The 26,454-nt window shown below is 35.8% G+C and overlaps 1 protein-coding gene across 1 annotated transcript in view; it reads left to right on the forward strand.

Moving 5' to 3' along the window:
* The window catches only part of LOC115210301 (synaptophysin), a 276,300-nt gene that overhangs the window by 47,899 nt on the left and 201,947 nt on the right, over nucleotides 1-26,454 (forward strand). The window contains exon 2 of the mRNA XM_036501720.1: nucleotides 24,885-24,950. Within this exon, the coding sequence (XP_036357613.1) occupies nucleotides 24,885-24,950 (66 nt within the window). The remainder of the gene's footprint in view (nucleotides 1-24,884; nucleotides 24,951-26,454) is intronic.

The following is a 26,454-nucleotide window of genomic DNA, read 5'->3' on the forward strand; positions in this document are numbered from 1 at the left end:
CAAATTTCTTTAGAAAAGATTTGCTGAGACTTATTCCGGTTGGTGATGCCTATAGATATTTTAAGGGTAGCGGATTAGCAGAATTGCTGATGTCAGACAAAACTCCTTGTAGTATTTGCTCTGGCTATTTTTTACATTCTGAGTTCAAATTCTGCCAAGCTCAGCTTTTCTTTTCATCCTACCAGGACCTAATGAAATAGAATACAATGACTTACCCTTTCATCTCAATTTGCGGCTTTTTGTCTAGGCTGGAAATGATATTACTCTTTACTCTTTTACTTGTTTCGGTCATTTAACTGCGGCCATGCTGGAGCACCGCCTTTAGTTGAGCAAATCGACCCCAGGACTTATTCTTTGTAAGCCCAGTACTTATTCTATCGGTCTCTTTTGCCGAACCACTAAGTGACGGGGACGTAAACACACCAGCATCGGTTGTCAAGCAATGCTAGGGAGACAAACACAGACACACATACATATATATATATACATATATACATATATACGACAGGCTTCTTTCAGTTTCCGTCTACCAAATCCACTCACAAGGCATTGGTCGGCCCAGGGCTATAGTAGAAGACACTTGCCCAAGATGCCACGCAGTGGGGACTGAACCCGGAACCATGTGGTTGGTTAGCAAGCTACTTGCCACACAGCCACTCCTGCGCCTATATGTATATAAATATTATTAATAATTATATATATAATTATAACAAGGGTTTGGCTATAAGCCTCTCCCCACACTAGAAAATAGATGCCAAAAGATGCTTATACCACCTTAAAAACTCCGAAAAATAAAACACAGGCTGTAGTCAAGCAAAAGAAAGAAAATGAATTAGACTTGGTTAAGTTTAATTCATTATCTTTCTTTTGCTTGACTGCAGCGAGTGTTTTATTTTTCGGAGTTTCTAAGGTGGTTTTGGAATCTATTCTCTAGCATGTGGAAAGGCTTATATCCAGTCTCTTGTTATAATTATGTATATAATTAATATAATATTTGTAAAATTTACCTATAATTTTTTATTTCCGTGCTGACCCCTTGGTAAAATCTTTAATGATTTTTATCCTTTATTATAATATAAATATATATATAAAGTTAATCCAAACAAGAAAGCTAAAAAAAAACACACAACAACGCGAGGACGTGGAACAAATATAGTATTATTGGATGCTAAGGAAAGAAGGAGGGTTTAACGTTTCGAGCGGAGCTCTTCGTTGGAAACATAGGAGAAGGAAAGATCCAGAGAAAGGAAGACAGAGGAAAAAAAATTGCCAACGGTAAACACGAGGTCACATTTTGAAAATCATATATATATATATATATGATTATAATTAGGGTTCAGCTAATTGCTTCACCACATACCGAATTTAGAAATAGGAGTTAAAATTCTTTTTCTGCTACTATAAAAATCTCCATGACAGTAAACATACTTTTTTACGAAGTAAAATTTAAAATTATATATATTACTAATTTTTCTATTAATTTTTCCCATGCTAACATGTTAAATTGTTCTGTAAATTACAATATTTGCATAAATTACTGGAACCGGTGTTATAATAATAATAATAATGAAATTATTGTATACAGTGCTCAGGTGCACCACAATTTGTCAGAAAGTGCATATAAAGTATATGCAGTAATGTAGAAATGTCTGGAAAGCGAACAATGTATGAGTCAGATACATGCTTGTGTGTGCATGGAGGGGAGAAAATCAAGTGTAGTGTTGGCGAATCTCAGGAAGCATGGAAGTTTTGAAGGATGCAGTGCTTCGACAACTAACAACTGATGCTGGCAGTTTGTTCCATGCTTCAGTAACTCTCAGCGTGAAAAAATGTTTCCTGAAGTCATGGGAGCTGTGCTGTTTTCTTACTTTGTAAATATGTCCACGGGTGTTAGATGGGTGGAGTTATGTTGCCTGATACAGTTCCTGACATTAACTAACCCACTCAAAGATGAAATAGATATGTTGTGTGTAAGTTTGGCGAATTTGTGTTAATTTTGAACTTATGGTCTTGAGGTTTGTTGTTCCAACACTTCACAGCAACTCAGTTTCTTAACTATAGTACAGTAATAAAAAATTTACTCCAGACCATTTAATCTTGTTTTTTTAGCTTCAGCTCAGAGTTGATCACAAGCAGGCCTATAATCAAGAGTGTTCCAGTTATGAGCATTTTTGTTTTATCAGGGTCTGCATTGGTTAATGCATTCTTATTTACTGAAGATAGTATAGTCTGAATTGAGGGAAATTTGGTTGCTCTTTCTTGCAGATTGAGTGATTATGTTCTTCATATTATGATGTTAGTTGTACGTAGATGAATCTGGATTTTTACAATTTGTCATTTCTATCAAAGATCTATACTTTGTGAAAATCACAACAACCATGGCAGACTCTACTCTTTTCTCTGTAAATGTTAGGAGTTAATGCATTGGTCAAAAGAAACAAGGACCTTAATTCAGTATCCAGCTATTGTTGTTAGACATGTTTCATTGTAGGATTAACTCTTTTGATACCAAACTGCCTGGGACCATCCCTGGTTTTGTAATAATAATTTCATGTTGATCTATGTGATAAACACCTAGTTAGTAACGACAAAGTTATTTTACTAAATTCTTTGCTACTTTCAAAATTAATTGAAACAAACGCAGTATATTTCAACACGCTGTGCTAACCTTGGCTCGTAGAGTGACCTTCTGTTCTTGAGGAGACCTATTGAGCCAAGTACGTCAACACCAACATCAAAATAAAAATCAAATGGAAATTGTAGTTAAGACACCTGTGCCAGTGACACGTAAAAAGCACCATCCAAACGTGGCAGATGCCAGCGCCGCCTGACTAGCGTCCGTGTTGGTGACACGTAAAAGCACCAACCAATCGTGGCCGTTTTCCAACCTCCCCTGGCCCTCGTGCCAGTGGCATGTAAAAAGCACCCACTACACTCACGGAGTGGTTGGCATTAGGAAAGGCATCTAGCTGTAGAAACACTGCCAGATCAGACTAGAGCCTGGTGCAGCCTCCGGGCCTCCCAGACCTTGGTTGAACTGTCCAACCCATGCTAGCATAGAAAACGGATGTTAAATGATGATGATGAATATAGTCACTAAGTGGTTAATGTATTATGCAGCCTATCAAATGATACCCGGTTAGATAGGTTCTGGACCTTTTCAGGATACTGGGTCATTTTTAGCTGAAATAAGGACCTACTATGAATTAATCAATACCTCAATCACTGGGATAAAGAGTTTTAAGGAAACAAGTAAATGATGAATTAAAACTAAGAGGATTAAATGTATTTCAAATCAGCCACCAAATTGCACTTTGAATCAGAAGTATGTTACCACGATAACACTGTTTCTGGATGAGAATAAAACTGTACAGTGATTATAGCTATGTTGTGGTGGCCACAGCTGTATTCTATTCAAAGTTATGTGATGATCAAAGCTACATTGTAATCATAGCTATGTTGAGGTCATAACCGTACCATAATCATAGCTGTGTTGAGGTCATGAATGTATTGTAATCATAGTTATGTTGAGGTCATAACTTTATTGTAATTATAGCTATGTTGAGGTCATAACTGTACCATAATCAAAGCTGTGTTGAGGTCATAAATGTATTGTAATCATAGTTATGTTGAGGTCATAACTTTATTGTAATCATAGCTATGTTGAGGTCATAACTGTACCATAATCATAGCTGTGTTGAGGTCATGAATGTATTGTAATCATAGTTATGTTGAGGTCATGAATGTATTGTAATCATAGTTATGTTGAGGTCATAACTTTATTGTAATCATAGCTATGTTGAGGTCATAACTGTACCATAATCATAGCTGTGTTGAGGTCATGAATGTATTGTAATCATAGTTATGTTGAGGTCATGAATGTATTGTAATCATAGTTATGTTGAGGTCATAACTTTATTGTAATTATAGCTATGTTGAGGTCATAACTGTATCATAATCATAGCTGTGTTGAGGTCATAAATGTATTTTGGTCATAGCCATATGGTGGTTAGATCTATATTAAAACATCTATATGATGACCATAGATACATAATGGTCACATCTATATTGTTATCATGATCAAAGCTGTATTGTAATCATAGCTATGTTGAGGTCATAACTGAACCATAATCATAGCTGTGTTGAGGTCATGAATGTATTGTGGTCATAGCCATATGGTGGTCAGATCTATATTAAAACATCTATATGATGACCATAGATACATAATGGTCACATCTATATTGTAATCATAACAGTATACTGCTGCCCACTGTGGTCTCCTCACACAAGACAAAACATCTCCAGAATTGAGTCACCCCAGAGGGCTCTCACTAAACAATTGAAGGCATGGCTGCTCTCGACTATTGGGATCGCCTTAAAGCCTTGAAGCTTTACTCCCTCCAGCGTCGCCGTGAGCGGTACATCATTTGTACGATGTGGAAAATATACCGCCAACTTTGCCCAAACGACCTAAACATTAGCTTCAAGGTTCATCCGAGACTTGGACCACGGGCTATACGTCCCCTGCCAAATTCAAGATCACAACATACATGTACACTGCAACATAATTTCTTTTCCTCAACAGCCCTGCCCTATTTAACATTGTCCCGAGGGAGATCAAAGAGGAAAAGGATCCATCAACTTCAAACAGAGTCTGGATAGATTCCTCAAAGAATACCAGACAAGCCACCCATATTGGATACAACTCACCCAACAAGAACTCACTACTTGAACAAAACTTGACTTAAACAGGATTCGAATAATCCTATCAGGTGGTGTATTAAGTTAGACATGGCCTGGACCAATCTCTGGTCGAAACATATCTAAGTTTATCTAAGTTTATCATGCTTATAGCTAGATGAGGGCTATTATTGTATGGTGGTCATTAGTGTTTTGTAGTTACTGTTACATAGCGGGAGTCATTTCTCTATAGTGATCAGTACAGTAATGACAGGTATATGGTGGTCATCTGTGTTAAATAGTAAAATACCATCACTATTTTAATAAGCAGTGTGGAAGTCCAAAGTGTTGGTGGTTTGGCCCTCATTACAGGGTGTAACTAGTGAACAGTAGGATAATTGTCAGGAAATTCTCCATAAATAGATATGGCTTGTTACTTTGACTTTCTGTTTGTGTTAAGATCACAGGCTGGAAAAGGAAAAGCATGATATGATAATGGTGATGATGATGATGATGATGATGATGATATAAATAATAATGATAATAATAATAATAGTGTTTATCTTCTTTGTGACGGTAGAATGGGATTTATTTGAGGTTGATTTGTAATTATCAGAAGTCACAGATGGTTAGTTATTGTTGGCAAATTTCTATAATAATTGTAAAATTCTGAATCTACCTCTAGAAATAAAATTATTATATATCGAGCCAACAAATGAGTCTCTACATCTTCACTCGATCTGCTTGAAATAGCAGCCAAATCTTACTCAACCATCATAAAAGTTAAAAAAAAGTAAAATAGAAAATAGGATACAGTCAGATGGTGTAATCTATATTTAGAAGTTTGACTAAAAAAAAATAAATAGATAAATAAATAAACAAACATATGAATGAATAAACTTAATCATCGTGACTAAAAGGTTTTTTGATCTGCTCTTTTCAGTCAAGGTCGACTTGGGGCTAAACTACAAAAGCAAACAAAATAACATCTGCATTTCTGGCTTTTCTATACTGAAGAATTAGTGACTAAATACTGTGTAGTGTTTCAAATCTTGCTTAGGCTGACATTGCTCAGAGTTTGATAAAGTACTTACTACTTAAGTGCCAGAATTCATCATCATAATCATCATCATGGATTGGATGGCTTGACAAGAACTTGGTAAGACCAAGGGCCACACCAGGTTCCATGGCTGGATAGCCTTCTTAATGCCAACCATTCTACAGTGTACCGGGTGCCTTTAATGTAGCACCATCACAAGTGCTTTTTAATTGGAACCAGTACTTGTGCTTTTTACATGGTACCAGCACCCACACCAATACTTTTTACATGGCACCTTGATCTTAGGATCTCATTTCTGTTGTGGTGGGCAGGTCTTCTTAAGTACAGCAATGTGCCACATCTCCTGGTCCTCTGTCACCTTTGAAAGGTTCAGCGCTTTGAGATTGGCCTTCAATACTTTGTGCTTGATATATTTGATTAAGATCTCTTGAGATCTGTACCCTAACATGGTTGCAATCTGGTGACTTAAAGGCAATAAAAGATGATCAACATTTTTTTAATTCCTTTATTCTTTTACTTGTTTCAGTCGTTTGACTGTGGCCATGCTGGAGCACCGCCTTTAGTCGAACAAATCGACCCCAGGACTTATATTTTGTAAGCCTGGTACTTATCCTGTCTGTCTGTTTTGCTGAACCGCTAAGATACAGGGATGTAAACACACCAACATCAGTTGTCAAGCAATGTTGGTCGGGGGATGAACACAGACACACAAACACACACACATATACATACGACAGTCTTCTTTCAGTTTTCATCTACGAAATCCACTCACAAGGATTTCGTTGACTCGAAGCTATAGTAGAAGTCACTTGCCCACGGTGCCATGCAGTGAGACTGAACCCAGAACCGTGTAGTCGGGAAGCAAGCTTCTTGCCACACGGCCACTCCTGCGCCTATTTTGCTGCCTGAAAGAATGTATGTTTGTGAGAAATTCTGAATAGAGACAGAATGAAGGATCAACATTGCATGAATAAGCACCACTACATACATGTATTAACTACATTTTCATTTGGCTTTTGTAATTTTGTGTGTGTGTGTGTGAGAGAGAGAGAGAGAGAGAGAGAGAGAGAGAGAGAGAGTGAGAGAGAGAGAGAACTTTTGCACTTGTATCCTCTGTCTTTTACTAGTTTCAGTCATTGACCTGCGGCCATTCTGTTGCACTGCCTGGAAGAGTTTAGTTGAACAAATCAACCCCAGTACTTATTTTTTAAAGTCTAGTGCTTATTCTGTTGATCTCTTTTGCTGAATCGCTAAGTTATGGCTTTGTAAACAAATCAACACCAGTTGTCAAATGGTGGTGATGGTGGTGGGGAAAACACAAAGACACTTTCTCTTTCACACACAAACACACATACACAAACACACATACACAAACACACATACACAAACACACATACACAAACACACATACACGCACGCACGCGACTGGCTTCCTCACAGTTTCAACTACCAAATTCAGTCACCAAGTATTAATTGGTCCAGGTCTATAAGAGAAGACAACTTGCTCAAATTGCCACACAGTGGCGCAGGAGTGGCTGGGTGGTAAGTAGCTTGCTAACCAACCACATGGTTCCGGGTTCAGTCCCACTGCGTGGCATCTTGGGCAAGTGTCTTCTACTATAGCCTCGGGCCAACCAATGCCTTGTGAGTGGATTTGGTAGGCGGAAACTGAAAGAAGCCTGTCGTATATATATATATATATAAGTGTGTGTGTATGTGTTTGTGTGTGAGTGTTTGTCCCCCTAGCATTGCTTGACAACCGATGCTGGTGTGGTTACGTCCCCGTCACTTAGCGGTTCGTCAAAAGAGACCGATAGAATAAGTACTGGGCTTACGAAGAATAAGTCCTGGGGTCGATTTGCTCGACTAAATGCAGTGCTCCAGCATGGCCGCAGTCAAATGACTGAAACAAGTAAAGAGTAAGAGAGTGGGACTGAACCCATAACCACAGAGTTGCAAATTGAGCTTCTTAACCACACATCCAATCCCCACACATATTATTAGTGTAGTGTTTCCAGTTTTAAGTGCCATTAATATACCCCCCCCCCCTCCGTCTCTTGATTTCCTCAACAGCATATTGTTTTACCATTCCTGCAAATGACCTCATACTTCGTTGCCTTCTTATCTCTTCTTTTGTTGATAGTGTTTCCATTGAGAGTTGAATATTGTGCGATAGATTTTATATTGTTGCAGACAATGGACAGAGTAATTGTCAGGTCTGTTTTTAATTGTCAACCCCAGTGTCAATCCCCTTCGTCTCACTCACTTCACTGCATTGCTATTGTGTGTCACATTACCACACTTATTGGAGAGTTTCAAACTATGTCTTTTTTAGTTGTTAGTAAATCTCTCTCTCTCTCTCTCTCTCTCACTCTCTCACACACATCCACTCTCACAAATGGAATTCCTGAGTAATTTATTCTTTAATCCTTTCGTTACTATATTTCTGACCAAAATACACCCCTTATGTGTTTCAATTAATTTCTAACGTAATCATAAATTTAGTCTGGTTTCATTAAACAACTATAACTTTTTTATTTATCAATATATTAACGTGAATTTTGGAAGATAATTTAATGAAATGTTCTCAACCAATTCTATATTATAATTTTTGTCACAAAGTGACTCTAATTGCAGGTAGCTACAGGTAAATTCAATAAAATATAAAATTATTAAAATTTTGTTCAAACATCGCTATAGAAAATGGGTTATTAGCTAATATTCAATTAGGTATACAACAAAATTTTATGATAGAATTTGTTTTTCTGGGTAACTTTCTGATACCCATAATAATATTTATGGCAAAATAGTCTTAATTTCATTTAAGGTTGTGGGAAACCACTAACTATCCTTTCTTTCGCTTTGTTTACATTTAGCGTAACGGTTCGTTTCCGCTGTAATGATTTCAAATAGGCTCATTCGAAAAAGTAAAAAGAAATAGTCTAAGGCTTTACTCTCCTGGGAAAGTCTGTGGCTTGGTCCAGTTTCTTCAGAAAAATCACCGAAAGAAACAGTTTTTAAATTTTCACTCCATTCAGGTGCCAATTCATTTTCTTTATCGCTGTCGGAGCTCTTGGATTCACTGTTTTCACTTTCGGAAAATGAAACATCAGATTCATTATCAAATACCATGTGCTTTTTTTTTTTCAGTCATAGAGTTAGATTTATGAAGGTCTTCAGTAGAAAATCCTTCGAATTCTGACTCGCTGCTTGATATAATGAAATTCGTATCCATTTTTTGTCAGAATTACAAATTTTGAAAACACAATAGGAACAAATTTCGGAAAAAATCTCCCAAAATTCACGGAATTAAAATTACACTTCGATTTTTGTACAAAACTGTAGTTGAACTCTTTACGAAGTATAATACGTGTTTTCACGAATGTACTAAAGAGATTTGCTCTGATATTCTCATTTAAATATGAATAGGTAAATACGGGCGGGTTTGGGCGCATTAACCAAAATTTTTTTCGGGCGGCTTTGGGCGGTTTGGTAACGAAAGGGTTAAAACACTTCTTATTCTTAATGTCAACTAGCATAAAATATTTTACATCTTTATTGTGATTCTCTCATCCCAACTTCAACAAGTACAATTAAATCTGTTTCACTGAGGAATTCTAATAAGACCAAAACATGTGTGGCATTGTCTTCCATTCTTTATGGAAAAATTAAGATAACATTTATCATTGAGACTAATATTGCTTTTTTTCTTATCACAGTTATTTTTAATTCATATATATATATATATATAAATATATATATGAATTAAAAATAACTGCGATAATATGAGAGATGTGAAATAAATCAGTTTAACAATAGAACTTGAAGTAGATAAAGCTATAAATAATAGCATGTAAAGTTTGAGGGCTGCCCATGGGGCATGAACCCATATCATCTATCATTTGATCATTTCTATCCAAAAAGGTTTTTAACCCAGTTTTTACACACTGTTGTTTATAGCTTTTTCTAATTCTATGGTTAAAAATGAAAAAAATAAACAAATTAGGAAATGATTATTAAATTTCAGTTACTCCCCCCCCCTTGTGTGTATGTGTGTGTTCTTTGATAAATAAAATGCACACAGACATGTAAAAGGAGAATAACTGTGTGTCAAGTGATTTTGTGCAGCTTTGAGATGTTTGTCAATGACACTTAATGTAAATGATACTCTTCATTTCTTCCACTTCTTTATTTCTCTTTATTTTTTTATCACATTTGTTAATTCCCAACAAAACTCCTCTCTCGGAAGTTTCTTTTCATCCCTCTCCAACAACCTTACCTCCGTTTAATGCCAAACTTTGGTATCAAAACCTACCACTCACTGCGCCACGGAAGACGCTGCCAGCTACCACCAATCAACAAAAAGGCTGGCCAGGCAGCAAAAACCCTGCGAGAGTCAAGTCTGTTGGTTCGAGGAGCACAACTATTCAACTCCATTCCGGTACATGTCAGAAATCTATCAGGATGCAGTGTGGAATCATTCAAATTGCAGCTGGATAGATACTTAAGCACTATTAGAGATGAACCCCATCTCCCAGGATATACACAACGAGCACAAACTGACTCAAACTCGCTCCTACACATGTCAAAATTAAACAGAGAATACAACCTGGCAACCACACCAGACTCTGAGGGTGGAGTCTTCGACTTGGCCTGAGCATGGACTCAAACTCAAATGAAATGAAAAATAATCATAGCTGTGTTGAGGTCATAAATGTATTGTAATCATAGTTATGTTGAGGTCATAACTTTATTGTAATCATAGCTATGTTGAGGTCATAACTGTATCATAATCATAGCTGTGTTGAGGTCATAAATGTATTGTAATCATAGTTATGTTGAGGTCATAACTTTATTGTAATTATAGCTATGTTGAGGTCATAACTGTATCATAATCATAGCTGTGTTGAGGTCATAACTGTATCATAATCATAGCTGTGTTGAGGTCATAACTTTATTGTAATTATAGCTATGTTGAGGTCATAACTGTATCATAATCATAGCTGTGTTGAGGTCATAAATGTATTGTAATCATAGTTATGTTGAGGTCATAACTTTATTGTAATCATAGCTGTGTTGAGGTCATAACTGTATCATAATCATAGCTGTGTTGAGGTCATAAATGTATTGTAATCATAGTTATGTTGAGGTCATAACTTTATTGTAATCATAGCTATGTTGAGGTCATAACTGTATCATAATCATAGCTGTGTTGAGGTCATAAATGTATTGTGGTCATAGCCATATGGTGGTTAGATCTATACCAAAACATCTATACTAGGCTAGTACTTATAGCATTGATCAACAAAATTTGACCATTTTGCTGTCCCATGAACTAAGGAAAGTGAACTTTATACTACTTTTAATGCAGATTCAGAATCTGTTTTTAGAATTCTTCTATCAGGCATGGTTTTTATGTGACAGAGTAATTAAATTATACAATAAATGTACTATACTAATGCAGAAATAAGGCTGGCAATTATTATTGGTCAATAGAATTAATGAAAAATTCAGTCCCATAAACAAAAGTAGGTGAACTTAATAGCGTTTTATCTGCAGAATTCTAGGTGTTTTCAAATTTTTTCGATAAGTCAGTTTTTCTTTGATAGCATTTATTAATGGTTAACCCTTTCGTTACCAACCCGGCTGAAACCGGCTTTGGCTCATTAGTACAAATGTCTTGTTTTCATAAGTTTTGAATTAAAATCTTCCACCAAACCTTAGTCACAATTTATGTTCCTAACACTAGTTTAGTGATAACTAAGTTATTTTACTAAATTCTTTGTTATATTTAAAGTAATTGAAAGAAACACAGAGCATCTCAACAGAAATACAGTAATGAAAGGGTTAAACAATTGTATTTCATGAATTCATGATATTACAAGGAAATTTACCTTTAAAACATAGAGGCATATGATTTTCGACTATTTAGCTTCCGGAACATCCCTTTTTAGTGACCAACAATAATCAGCCAGCATAGAAGAGCTCCACTTTCCTTGGTACCAGGTTTCCATGTTCAGAGTGTCCTGGTGAAAGCTGATAACTCCAAAATTTGCTGGCAAAAAGTCCAAGTGACAGTTCAAGAAGTGGATTTTTGGGGCTCATATTGCATCCCAAAGCCTTGTATGATGTCAGTAGCTCGTTCACAATGTCAGGAATAGTTTTCTGCTCTGTGATTCCCCAAAAAGTCTCTGCAAACTTTCTTAAATGACAACCACGCAGCTTTTTCAACATTGAGCCCTTCATCAAACTTTTGGTCTCTCATCAGCTCCCTAATCTGTGACCCAACAAAAATAACTTCCTTGATTTTTGCATCACTTACCCTTGGAAATTTAGTTTCCAAACATGTGAATCCCTTGCCAGTTCTATCCATACCTTTGATGAAATTCTTTAACTTTTGGATGAAAATGTTTTCTTTGTTTATCTCTGTGTCATCTGTGGTATATATATATATATATATATATATATATTAAAATTGTAAATTAGGTTATCTACGAGATACCACCATGCTGAAAATAGCAGCCATGATCTGACTCTAAAACCACATTCAGTGTCCATATAGCAACACGGAGAGAAGACAAAGAGACTAGATGAAACTAGTAAAAAATTACTGGATAATTCCAGATCACGGATTTCTGGCTTTGCTCTCAATCCTGGCTTAATATGCAACTGAGGTAGATAGATTTTCTCAGAATCAACAAGGGGAGGATCGATGATATTCTTCTGTCCAGCAGTCAGAGTTTGTTTCGGTCACACATTCTTTTCATAATGATTTTTCTTGTTCCGACTGTCCCACTCACAGAGAAAGCAACAAAACTTGGTGTAACCCAGCTGCATTCCAAGTAAAAGTGCTACAACCTTTAGGTCACCAACAAATATTCCACTTTATATTCCTCGTACTTAATTTTTTGCCACAGAAGCTTCATACTCTCATATGTTTCCTTCATGTTAGCCGCATGGGGCAGAGGAACAGAAGGAAACTTATTTCCATTGTGGAGTAAAACTGCTTTCAAGCTTACTTTTGAGGGGTCAATAAACAAATGTCACTCATTTGTGCTATATTTGTGGTTAAGTTCCTCCATAACAGAACATACATCATTACAAAACATCTCACCATCCTCAAGTGAGGAAAAATTTGCAAAATCACAATGCTGAGCATGATAAAAACTAACTTTGGTCTCTTTCTGGAGAAGCTTCCAGCCCTTTAACCTGGAACCAAGAAGTTCAGCTTGTTTTTGCAACAAGTTTAAATCTCACACAAGATCACTCAGATCTCCCTGCCTCAACAAATGTGGTTCACTTGAACAGTTAGGTTCAAAGTCCATGTCTTCCGTTTCTTTTTCCATATCTTCACCATTTGACTTGTCGTCACTAAGTGTCATTTGTTTTGGAGGGTCAGGTACAGGCAAGTGTTGACTGTGAAGTACTGGTCTCAGCAGATTGCAAATTAGGATATTTTAAGTATGCTTGGATTTTGATGTTATACCTTATATATTTGTCATGCAGAAGTAGCAATCTGAAGTGTGATATTTGGGCTCTCTCCAGATCATAGGGATGGCAAAAGGCATATGGCGTGAACCTTTGGCCCATGCAGTGAGAAGCTTGACACAGGTTACACAATGCACATAGGGGGCCCAGCTTTTATCTTGATCACCCATTTTGCAGTCAAAATAATGCTCATAGCACTTTTTAACCTATGGTGTGAAATGCATTGTAACTTGAATGCTAAGTCACCACATATACAGCAAAACGATAACTCTGAGCACCTTTTCAAACTCCACCCGTCTAACACCTGTGGACATATTTACAAAGTCAGAAAACAGAACAGCTCCCATGACTGTAGGAAACATTTTTTCACACTGAGAGTTGCTGAAGCATGGAACAAACTGCCAGCATCAGTTGTTAGTTGTCGGAGCACTGCATCCTTCAAAACTTCCATGCTTCCTGAGATTTGCCAACACTACACTTGATTTTCTCCCCTCCATACACACGCAAGCATGTATCTGACTCATACACTGTTCACTTTCCAGACATTTGTACATTACTGCATATGCTTTATATGCACTTTCTGACAAGTTGTGGTGCACCTGAGCACTGTATACAATAATTTCATTATTATTATTATAAAAGTTGTTTGCGATGTTTATACAGTTTCTTGGCATTATGAGGATGAATGGAATATGTGAACTTAGTATACAATCGCATGCCTACACTTCAAGCACAGTACTGACAAAGCATCGGTGACTCATTGACTCAGCTCGATTTATGATTTCATTAGGTTAATTCTTTTCATAAACATTTAAATTAGCTTCACTGTTAGCTTCACATTTCAACAGCTTAACTGAAATTTATCTCACATATCAGGAACTGAGAGGGATATTGTGGAACAGAGAAACTGTGGGTGATACAGATATTGCGACATTATTTGAGAGTTACTGAAGCATGGAACAAACTGCCAGCATCAGTTGTTAGTTGTCGGAGCACTGCATCCTTCAAAACTTCCATGCTTCCTGAGATTTGCCAACACTACACTTGATTTTCTCCCCTCCATACACACGCAAGCATGTATCTGACTCATACATTGTTCGCTTTCCAGACATTATTACATTACTGCATGTACTTTATATGCACTTTCTGACAAGTTGTGGTGCACCTGAACACTGTATACAATAATTTCATTATTATTATTATTATATTATTTATTTTTGAATTCTGCATGCAAAAACATATAAGATACAGGTATTCTTTTTCTTGAGACAAATTCTTTGTTGACTAATGTAGTTAACCAACGTTCATTATAGTTTCAAGAGAGACAAACCTTCCACTGACGAGATATCAGTCTATTGCTGTTGACATTGGTATATCATTAAATTGAACTGAATGGAATTTAAACTCTGAACTGAATCTTTTAGAATAAATTGTCAAGCTGAAGAACACAAAATGTTTACAGTGGATATAAACCAGTGATTCTTAGTCGTTTTTTTTTTTAATCTCTGGACCCTTTGATTACTGTTTTACTATAGTGGGCCCCCATAGCCATTCAATGTTCATAAACTAGTTTTATAGATACTTCTTTAAAAATTCCTATTTTGTTTATCATGCATTCATTTGTGTAGGCTGAACTATGTAAAATTCTAGAGAAAAAAACCTAACTGTTTCTTGTAATAAAAACATTTAAAGCAAACTTTTGTTATTGGACCCATAAAATACTATTGTGTACTCAATTTACTATTTTGCTTGTGTGGATCCCCGATCATTTCCTAATCGTATATGGAATCTGGTTGAGAACCACTGATATAAACTGAGACTAAATAGCCAAAAATCTTGTCCACTCAACTATTTTATCCACGGGTGACCATGGCTTTAATTCTTAATATAGTCCATTGGGAAATGAAATCCAGTTTTTTTTTTTCTTTTCAAACATTATTATGAAGGCAATAAGAGCTTTAAAAAGACTTTAATCTAAGTGATATTAAATGGCATTTTGAGGCCATAAACAGCTTCTTCTTTCAGAGCAAACTATTCAAAGCCCTGAAGAAGTAGGGCTATGATTAAAGACATTCCAGCTCTGACCATCTTGGCTTTCTTCAAGCAAAAGTCTACTCAGAATCACATTATCCAATATGATTTTTTTTTTCAAGACAATAGAGTGCGATTTAAGATGCATTTGACTGCTATTTCTAGCAAGTTGAGCAAACAGTTTCAGCTCCATTGTTTAAATATTTAGTTTTTTATGTTCTGTTGGAAAGTCTGATTATATAACGGTTATTAATTGCAATATTTTTAAAAAGAGGATTCAGCTTATGATGGCAAACTTAACTTGCATTCAACTCTTAGTTGATATTTCAACACTGAGGCAGTGAGCTGGCAGAATCATTAGCACACCCAACAAAATGCTTAGTGGCATTTTGTCTGTCCTCACATTCTGAGTTCAAATTCCGCCAAGGTAGGCTTTGCCTTTCATCCTTTCATGGTTGATAAAATAAGTGCCTTTTGAACACTGGGGTTGATATAATCGATATATATTCTTCCCTTAATTCTTGGCTTTGTGCGAAAATGTGAAACCCATATCTCTACACTAAGCAGAAAGAACTGTTTTTTTTTGTTAGTTTTTTTTTTTACAAGGACACAAAATGAATACTGGTGTTATTATTTGAAATTCTACAAAAATAAATAAATAAATAAAATATGTTCCTCTAGATAAAACCTGCATATTCTTGAAGGAGTTGACCATTTCTTCTTTCTTGGCATTAATGTAGTGGACAGAGAGATTGACCGAGTCATCTTATGAGCACCAAATAAAAGAAGTGCTTCCTAAACTCATTCATAGACACCTCTTGACTTAAAGGAAGGCATAAACAGTATTACATCTATTCAACAGCTTTGTATGCCAAGTTGTAATAGTTGATACAGTGAGAATGCAGTGGAATCTCAGACTGATAGAAAACCAATATTATAATTATATCACATACACTGTTGTACATAAACAGTTAGTCCTGCTGAAAATTATAACTACTAGTAGTAGTAGTTTGGTCTTAAGTCAGTTTTGATTAAGAAGACAAATGATCAAAAATGTTCCAACTCTGACCATCCCACTTTTTACTTTCAGACTTCTGGTATTTGGGAATATGGTATTTAATAAATCCATAGGTGGTGAAATTGTGAAGGCTTAGTGGTTAGGGTATTTGGCTTGTGAGTTTAATTGCCGGCGGTGTGTTGTGTCCCCGAGCAAGACACTTTTTTTCGCGTTGCTTCAGTTCACTCAGCTGGCAAAAATGAGTAGTACCTGTATTTCAAGGGGGTCAGCCTTGTCACACTCTGTGTCACGCTGAATCTCCTTGAGAAGTATTGTGAAGGGGTACACGTGTCTGTGGAGTGCTCAGCCACTTGCACGTTAATCTCACGAGCAAGCTGTTCTGTCGATTGGATCAACTGGAAACCTCATCATCACAAGCGACGAAGTGCCAGTTTTAGGTGGTGGGATGATAGAATCAGTAAAACATCAGACAAAATGCCTTGTGGTATTTGTTCTGGCTCTTTACATTTTGTGTTCAAATTCCACTGAGGTTGGTTTCACTTTTCATTCTTCTGGGAATCAGTAAAATAAAGTACCTGTGAAGTACTGGTGTTGGTATAATCAGTTGCCTCTTCTCCCAGACTTTGTGGTCTTGTTCCTGTGTTTGAAATTATCTAATGTGTCCTCTTTTTAAGGTAATGGTTGGAGGAAATTTGACTACTAGTTGTAGCAGATCAAATAATTACATGGAAACTCTTTTGTTGGTTCAAGCTGTACTGCAGCTAGAGCTAGTGACAGTAGCTTGAATTTGAAAGATTTGGAAGGAGCTGTATGTGACTGCTGAGAGGCAATTTCTCAGTACAAAACATGATTGCAATCTATCTTTTTGGAGAGTGGTGATAGTAGAAACTGGAGTATTATAGTGACTTGTGGGGCTTAAGTTGAGTCTTACCGCTTAGATGAGTAAGTTTAGAAGTGGGTTATCCACATGACTAAAAACCAGAATGGAAAATTTTATTTATGTTGAAGGAGATGGTGCAGAATCGTATTTCAGAATTAGATATAGTGACATTTGTAGAAATTATTACAAAATGAAACATTTTGAACATGTTGGTTTTTCTTTATGACTCAGCATTTGATATATAAACGTTTGTTGCTTGCCATCAATTAAAAAGGCACAAATAAACATTTAATATTTACTAATATTGATTTACAATAATATTTCACTGCTTTATATTTGAATAGCTAAGTGTTGTTGTATTTATGGAGTTAGCTCAATTTATTGTTGGCATTTTATGATGGAAAGGCAGCTAAAATACTTAATATCCTGACAAATTTAATGACAGTGCAAATAAGTTGGCCAATATTTTCAACAAGGGATTCATTTTCAGCCTTGACTTTCAAGCATATACAAGACAGGGCTTTACAAGCTCATGAGAGAGGGAACCCCCTCCCTATTACAATGGAATCATAATGTAAAGAGTGAATCTTTCATGTCTGGAAGTATGGTGTATCTTCCACAGTTTGGTAGAATCTGTCTTGTTCTAAGTAACATTCGTGGTAAAATTTCTCTCATTAGTCACAGCTCCAATATCAACTGTTTCTGCCTAGTGAATGTGAACTAGTTTTAAATTCTGTCTGAACCAAATAAGCCTATGAGTCAAATTCTTATATGAATAAATAATTATGGCAGAATTTGAATTCAACATTATAACAAAGTATTTGTCATTTATACAGTGTTGCCATTGTTGACCAGAGTCTACTGCAGTGTTTCGCAACCTATTTTCCTGCCAAGCCTTACTATAATTTTCTAGAAAAATGTATGCCCAACCAGTGGGTAGAAAAAAAGAAAATTTATTTTTAGGAGTGGCTTTTTGGTAAGTAACTTTCTTACCAACCACATGGTTCTGGGTTCACTCCCACTGTGTGGCACCTTGGGCAAGTGTCTTCAACTATAGCCTCGGGTCGGCCAAATCCTTGTGAGTGGATTTGGTAGACGGAAACTGAAAGAAGCCCGTCTTATATATGTGTGTGTGTGTATGTATATGCTTGTGTGTCTGTGCTTGTCCCCCACAACATTGCTTGACAACCAATGCTGGTGTGTTTATGTCCCCATCAATTAGTGGTTCGGCAAGAGAGATCGATAGAGTAAGTACTGGGCTTACAGAGAATAAGTCCTGGGATTGATTTGCTCGACTAAAGGCGGTGTTCCAGCATGGCCACAGTCAAATGACAAACAAAGAAAAAGAATAAAGAATAATTGTTTAACACAAAAGAATCAACCTGCATTTCTTTTAAGTACTGAGTACAAAAAAAGTACATTACTGACTAAGAGAAAATAAAGTGAATCACTTTGCCGAGAACCTTGTACGTGGTGAGTGCAGCAGATTTCTTTGATTTGAGGAGACAATTTTGTTAGCTTCAGCCATAAATCACCAAGTTTTGTAATTTCAAGTCTGTACCCCTTGACTTGAAGCAAAGCCTCAACAGCACTAAAGCCACACTCAACCAAATAAGACTGAAAAAAAAATAAAAATTTGAATCCCATGCCCCACCACAATTTTCCCAGGCCCCACTAATGGAGAATATGCTAAAATTAAAGCTAAAGTTACCATGGTTTCCATGGCATATAAAATCCCCATCTGGATGGGACACCAGTCTGTCACAGGATTACTAATTTTTGCCAGCTGAGTGGACTGGAGCAATGTGAAATGAAGCGTTTTGCTCAAGGGCCACAGCATGTCACATAGTCTAGGAATCGAAACCACAATCTTACAATCATGAGTCGAGCACCCTAATCACTAGGCCATGTGCCTCCACAGTGGAACGTATTCCCCACGTTGGGAATCACTGGTCTGCTGTATTTTCACATCGGTGGATATGATCAGTGTTAGTTGAGTTGTTAAGGTTACTGTACTGTGTTACTCTTTTACTTGTTTCAGTCATTTGACTGTGGCCGTGCTGGAGCACCGCCTTTTAGTCGAGCAAATCAACCTCAGGACTTATTCTTTGTAAGCCTAGTTGTGGTGCACCTGAGCACTGTATACAATAATTTCATTATTATATATTATTATTATTATTATTATTTATTCTATCGGTCTCTTTTGCTGAACCGTTAAGTGAGTTGTTGACCAGATATTAACTTTGAATATTTTGGCTTGTATCGAGGTGAGTTGTGCTGATTGTTAGAATATAGTTACTATTATCAGCAGTTAGAAATTTAAAGGTTGATAATTATCAGCAGTTAGAAATTTAAAGGTTGATAATTATCAGCAGTTAGAAATTTAAAGGTTGATAATTATCAGCAGTTAGAAATTTAAAGGTTGATAATTATCAGCAGTTAGAAATTTAAAGGTTGATAATTATCAGCAGTTAGAAATTTAAAGGTTGATAATTATCAGCAGTTAGAAATTTAAAGGTTGATAATTATCAACAGTTAGAAATTTAAAGGTTGATAATTATCAGCAGTTAGAAATTTAAAGGTTGATAATTATCAGCAGTTAGAAATTTAAAGGTTGATAATTATCAGCAGTTAGAAATTTAAAGGTTGATAATTATCAGCAGTTAGAAATTTAAAGGTTGATAATTATCAGCAGTTAGAAATTAAAGGTTGATAATTATCAGCAGTTAGAAATTTAAAGGTTGATAATTATCAGCAGTTAGAAATTTAAAGGTTGATAATTATCAACAGTTAGAAATTTAAAGGTTGATAATTATCAACAGTTAGAATTTAAAGGTTGATAATTATCAACAGTTAGAAATTTAAAGGTTGATAATTATCAGCAGTTAGAAATTTAAAGGTTGATAATTATCAGCAGTTAGAAATTAAAGGTTGATAATTATCAGCAGTTAGAAATTTAAAGGTTGATAATTATCAACAGTTAGAAATTTAAAGGTTGATAATTATCAGCAGTTAGAAATTAAAGGTTGATAATTATCAACAGTTAGAAATTTAAAGGTTGATAATATCAGCAGTTAGAAATTTAAAGGTTGATAATTATCAACAGTTAGAAATTTAAAGGTTGATAATTATCAACAGTTAGAAATTTAAAGGTTGATAATTATCAGCAGTTAGAAATTTAAAGGTTGATAATTATCAACAGTTAGAAATTTAAAGGTTGATAATTATCAACAGTTAGAAATTTAAAGGTTGATAATTATCAGCAGTTAGAAATTTAAAGGTTGATAATTATCAGCAGTTAGAAATTTAAAGGTTGATAATTATCAGCAGTTAGAAATTTAAAGGTTGATAATTATCAACAGTTAGAAATTTAAAGGTTGATAATTATCAGCAGTTAGAAATTTAAAGGTTGATAATTATCAGCAGTTAGAAATTTAAAGGTTGATAATTAAATAATTATCTTTTGCAAACACATAAAAGTTTGCAGTGAACTGTTTATGTAGCATTTTGGATAATTTAAACATCATCTATCGTCTCACTGATCCATCAGTGACGTGGAGTTTCTATCATGCAGCATGGAAAATACTTTTTTTTTTAAATAGTTGTTTCTGAAGGTACTGCTTTATTTAGCATGGTAATATTCGGGATGACTTAACCGTAGCAACAAGAATTATCAATCAAAAAGTAACATAGATGCAGCACGGAATTTTGTCAGTGAACAGGTCGCGGTCTCAAAGCTACGAAAATATTTTGGCAAATCTCTCTCTCTATATATATAAAGCTCCTTCGAGACCCTGCAGTGCAAGTTGACCAAAATTGAGAGTATGATAGAAGAAGGCTTGCTCTTCCTTCCGTAGAAGAAAAAATTCAAATCGAACCATGTTAACACCAAACATTATTTACATCAAAAAGGTGCTTTTTTTTCTATGGAAATCCCTATTTTTTACGATATTTTTGATTGCTGTGTCGCCATTTTTCGGTGTATTTCAGCCAGAAAAATGTTCCCTTGAAGAGAATAACAAGCTACATAATGCAAAATTTTTACTTTCCAAAAATTCCAATTCTAAAGGGTCGAAATAAACCCGAGCAACGCCGGGCGATACTGCTAGTTAAATTTAAATGTTGAAGTGAATCTAACGGTTTTTGTGTGTTCCTTAAATGGCTTATAAACACCTTCCACACTGCAGTAGTTATCTCGCTTATAGCATTATTTCAAGGGAGATTACTCTTGTGTGATTCGTAAATGATAATTATCCTCGTTCGATAACACATATTCGACTGGTCATTTTAAATAATTGATACCTCGCTCGCAACATTTCTTTGATATTCTAACATGGGAGTGGAGTGTGTAGCTAATTCAGAAAGGAGTGATAAGCTTTACCCTACCTAATTAAGTCATTAAAAAAAAAAAGAGGGCAATCTTTCGTCTCTAGTAGACCTTTCCGTCGATTTCCGTAAAAAAATTTTTTTTTTTTACATATGGGCTTGCGGGAACTTTTGAAGTAATGAGAGCGAAAGAGACTAAGACAAAGCGATTGTATGACGAGGGAAGTTCTTTTGAAGTTACCGTGCATGGGAAGCATTGATGTACATGTGTGTGTGTGTGTGTGTGTGTGTTTGATGGGGTGTGGGAGACAGACAGTATGTTGTGTAAGTGAAGTGCTTCTGTTAGTGTGTGTGAAGAGACAGAGTAATGTGTGAAAGAAAGAGATAACTGAAATGTTTTACTCGGTGTATGTGTATATGTATGTATATTACTTCAAAAGTTCCCGCAAGCCCATATGCAAAAAAAAAATTTTCTTTTACGGAAATCGACGGAAAGGTCTACTAGAGACGAAAGATCGCCAAAAAGAGTTCCTGGATTCCATCCTCCCGTAACACCATGTCAAAATGGACGTTAAGATGGTGTTAGATCTCGAAATTTTGGACTTCAAACTGATAATCCTACTTGACATTTATTAATCTTTTTGCCACAACAACAAAATGCCTTTAAAGTTCAACTGATTCTCAAAATAAAGCTTGAATCTATATAAAATGGGATTAGTAAAAATAGATGCAACTTATATTTTATTACTACATTAAGATAAATTTAGAACTCACAGGTGACAGATGTTTATTATTATCAAGTTATATCTCTCTCTTTTACTTGTTTCAGTCATTTGACTGCGGCCATGCTGGAGCACCGCCTTTAGTCGAGTGAATCGACCCCGGGACTTATTCTTTGTAAGGCCAGTACTTATTCTATCGGTCTCTTTTGCCGAACCGCTTAGTGACAGGGACGTAAACACACCACACACACATATATATATATATATATATATATATATACATATACACATATACGACAGGCTTCTTTCAGTTTCCGTCTACCAAATCCACTCACAAGGCATTGGTCGGCCCGGGGCTATAGCAGAAGACACTTGCCCAAGATGTCACGCAGTGGGACTGAACCCGGAACCATGTGGTTGGTTAGCAAGCTACTTACCATGAATTTTCACTAAAATTCTAATTTAAATATGAACAATAGAAATGGTTTGTATCATGGGATAAGGGATGGTAGTGGACTGGATAATATTGGAAGAATCTCAGTTATTATTTAATTAACTCTTTCTTCTTCAACAATTAACAACTGATAGAATACCAGTGACTTGGTTGTATGTATATGACTAATCACGTTCTATTACTCTTTGTTGTAGTAAAGTAAGCAATTCAATTGGACATGTTTATAATAAAGAGTTTATATGACTTTCAAATGCAGCAACAGTATTTCTAAAGAAAAAAATATATACAATTATGGTTTAATATTCCTCATTCATACTCTTCAAAACAGAATAACAGAGTGGGTGGTAGTAGTTGAAGTTTGGTTTTTGTTTGCTCTGTGTCGAAGTACTATTTGAATTTAACACTCTGGATTAAACAAAGCAGTATTTAGTGCTGTATCTTCATTAGCCGTCCAGTATGAGCAGGTTATACAATTATATGTGTTTAATTCCTCTCTCTTAGTTTATAATATTTCTGATAATGTTTCTATTTAGAGAAATATTGATATCTTACATCAGGGTGTCTCCAAAGTGGTCGATATCGCCCCCTAGGTGTCGTTGGGACTATTCAAGGGGTCGATAAATGCACATCTACTTAATTATTATTACCATTTATTTATTTTAAGGTGGTGAGCTGGCAGAATCGTTAGCACGCCAGACGAAATGCTTAGCTGTATCTTGCCGGTTGCTACATTCTGAGTTCAAATTCCGCAGAGGTCAGCTTTGCCTTTCATCCTTGCTGGGTCGATAAATTAGGTACCAGTGAAACACTGGGGTCAGTGTAATTGACTAGTCCCCTTCCCTAAAATTTCAGGCCTTGTGCCTATAGTAGAAAGGATTATTTATTTTCTTGTACAGTCGATGAGAGGTCAAGGATTCCATGAAGGAGTCGAGGGTCTAAAAACTCTGTCTTACATAGACACAAAGTCGCAGAATTTAAAGAATTTAATCATTTAAATCAACACCAATATTTGACTGGTATGCATTTTATTAATCTTTGAAGATTATTAAACCAAGTTAGCCACTGTGGAATTTAAACTCAGAACAGGAAAGGAATACAACAGAATACCACAAATTATCATTTTGCATTCTTCATTGTTCTCATATACAGATAAAAAACAAGACAACAAACTATGACTATTTTATTCTTAGATTAAATGGATCTGTTCAATCTCAAGCTCAGATTTTCTAATTATTTTTTTTTTAACTAAGCAGTTTGAACCTTTGGGTGGTGGTTGAATGTGTCACGTAGAACATGGTTTACTCTTAGCGTTTTTGACAAAATTTTGTATTTTAGAAGTTATTTCGTGTTAAAGTTGTCGTATTTGGGTAATATCTCAGATATTAAAGTATGATTATTATTGGGTTGTCAGATAAACTCGTTCATTTTTATCACTATGATAAAATTTTTTATCATAGTGGTATTTTTTTTACAGCTCTATTCTTCCTTTACATCTTTTGCTTATCATTTTTGCAATTTTAAATAATTTGAATAAATTTTACCTTATCATCATCATCATCGTTTAGCGTCCGCTTTCCATGCTGGCATGGGTTGAACGGTTCTACTGGGGTCTGTGAAGCCAGAAGGCTTCATCAGGCCCAGTCAAATCTGGCAGTGTTTCTACGGCTGGATGCCCTTCCTAACGCCAACCACTCCGTGAGTGTAGTGGGTGCTTTTTACGTACCACCCGCACAGGTGCCAGACAGAGCTGGCAAACGGCCACGAACGGATGGTGCTTTTTATGTGCCACCGGTACGAGGGCCAGGCGAGGCTGGCAACAAAGAAAAATCAATGGATTTTTCTGGCAATCCAATATCTTCTTAAATTCTTAGCTGGCTACAAGGGGGTGGTTGGGGAGGCTGTCCTCTCAACCAATGTGCTGCTGTGGGCCTGCTGGATTATATAGACTCTGGTGATGATGTTGTCCAATATAATTGCATTTGTGTGACTGATATTTGTCATTTATTCTGAGTTCTATGAAATATATCAGAAATGATATAGATGGAATTTACAAGAGCCCTCAATGAACATCTTTGGATAGACACATGTTGCTGATGGTATCTAATTATTTTATAATATAATTTTTGTTTTTTTTACTGGACTCATGGTTTCTTTGATACATTTCAAATTTGTCTTAAAGAAAATGATTCCTTTTTAAATTCTTTTCCTTTTTTTCCTTTCTGCAGATTGTACCAATCCGGGATTTGAATATCCTCAAAGAACCTAGAGGAATTATCAAACCTCTCCAATGGGTAAGTTATAATATTTGTATCTCTACTGATATGTAATGACTGGTAGACTTAGTCCCTCATTTAGTTTAACACCCCTATCAGACACTTGAATCCCTTTTAGCAGAGTTCACCCTGTTATAAACATTTGGGTAAAGTCTCTGATCTGAGGATTGGTTCCCTCCATACTCTGTCCCCCATTTATTGAGGCCCTGGAATAGATGCTAGCCCAACAAGCTTTAAAAGAATTCCCCCCAAAAAACTGTACACAGAGAGACAAGCTGTAGTTATACCAGACTTCAAGAGGGGTGAAACAACATACATATGTGTGTCTGTGTAAATATTTTCAATCAATGCAGCACATTAAATATAGATTGGTTGCATGTTCTAATCTATTTGTGACCTAACCACAGATCAGATAACTGCAACTATGAGCATTTGAAATATAGATATGTATTTGTATTTTCTTTCAAATCCAATCAACTATCTTATGAAAGCTGATAATGAATTTTTTTGTTAATTTTATTTTCATTAAGTCATGATTCAGATTTTAATTTTACAAATTACAAAGTCATCATCATTTAACATCCATTTTCCATGCTAGCATGGGTTGGACGGTTCGACCGGGATCTGGTAAGCTATGGAGGCTGCACCAGGCTCTAGTCTGATTTGGCAGTGTTTCTACAGCTGGATTCCCTTCCTAACGCCAACCACTCCGTGAGTGTAGTGGGTGTTTTTTTATGTGCTACCGGCACAGGGGCCAGGGCAGGCTGGCAAACGGCCATGATCGGTTGATGCTTTCACATGTCACCGACACGGATGACAGTCAGGCGGCGCTGGCATCTGCCACGTTCAGACAGTGCTTTTTACGCGTCACTGGCATGGGTGTCTTAACTACAATTTCCATTTGATTTTTATTTTGATGTTGATGTACTTGACTCAATAGGTCTTCTCAAGAACAGCAGGTCACTCTACGATCCAAGGTTAGCAAGTAACCAAATAAAATATTTTATTGTAGTTGGTATGGCACTGAAGTATACATCTTGCGGGGTTTAATACGTGATGTTTTAGACGAGTCTGAATATGTTTTACCAGCTAAGTAGTACTGAAATATTTATGCATCTTTCATTGTAAAACATATATTCTGTGAAAATCAACACATTTAGCTGCTGTCATTTTATCCAAGGGGCGTTGTGTCTTTCACCCAAAGCTGTGGAAAACTGTAAAAGAAGCAGCTTTAGATACAAACCTCACATACGACAGGAAGAAAACAATAGCAGTTGTTACTTTTTTTTTATATTCATTCTTTGACCCCTTTTGATAACTGAAAAAAAGTAAAAAATAAACAATGTTGATATTTAAATTAAAACTTTCCATCATAATCTTATGTAAAACATTTTATTTTACTAAATCCTTCCAATTTCTTGTTTGACTTCCCACAAAATTAATTGAAATACATAGACAAAGTTTTTCAATAGAAAAAAGTAAATATATCTTAGTGTCTGTTGTATATTTTATCCCATAACAA

Source organism: Octopus sinensis, linkage group LG4, assembly GCF_006345805.1.
Source record: "Octopus sinensis linkage group LG4, ASM634580v1, whole genome shotgun sequence".
Taxonomy (NCBI): Eukaryota; Metazoa; Mollusca; class Cephalopoda; order Octopoda; family Octopodidae; genus Octopus; species Octopus sinensis.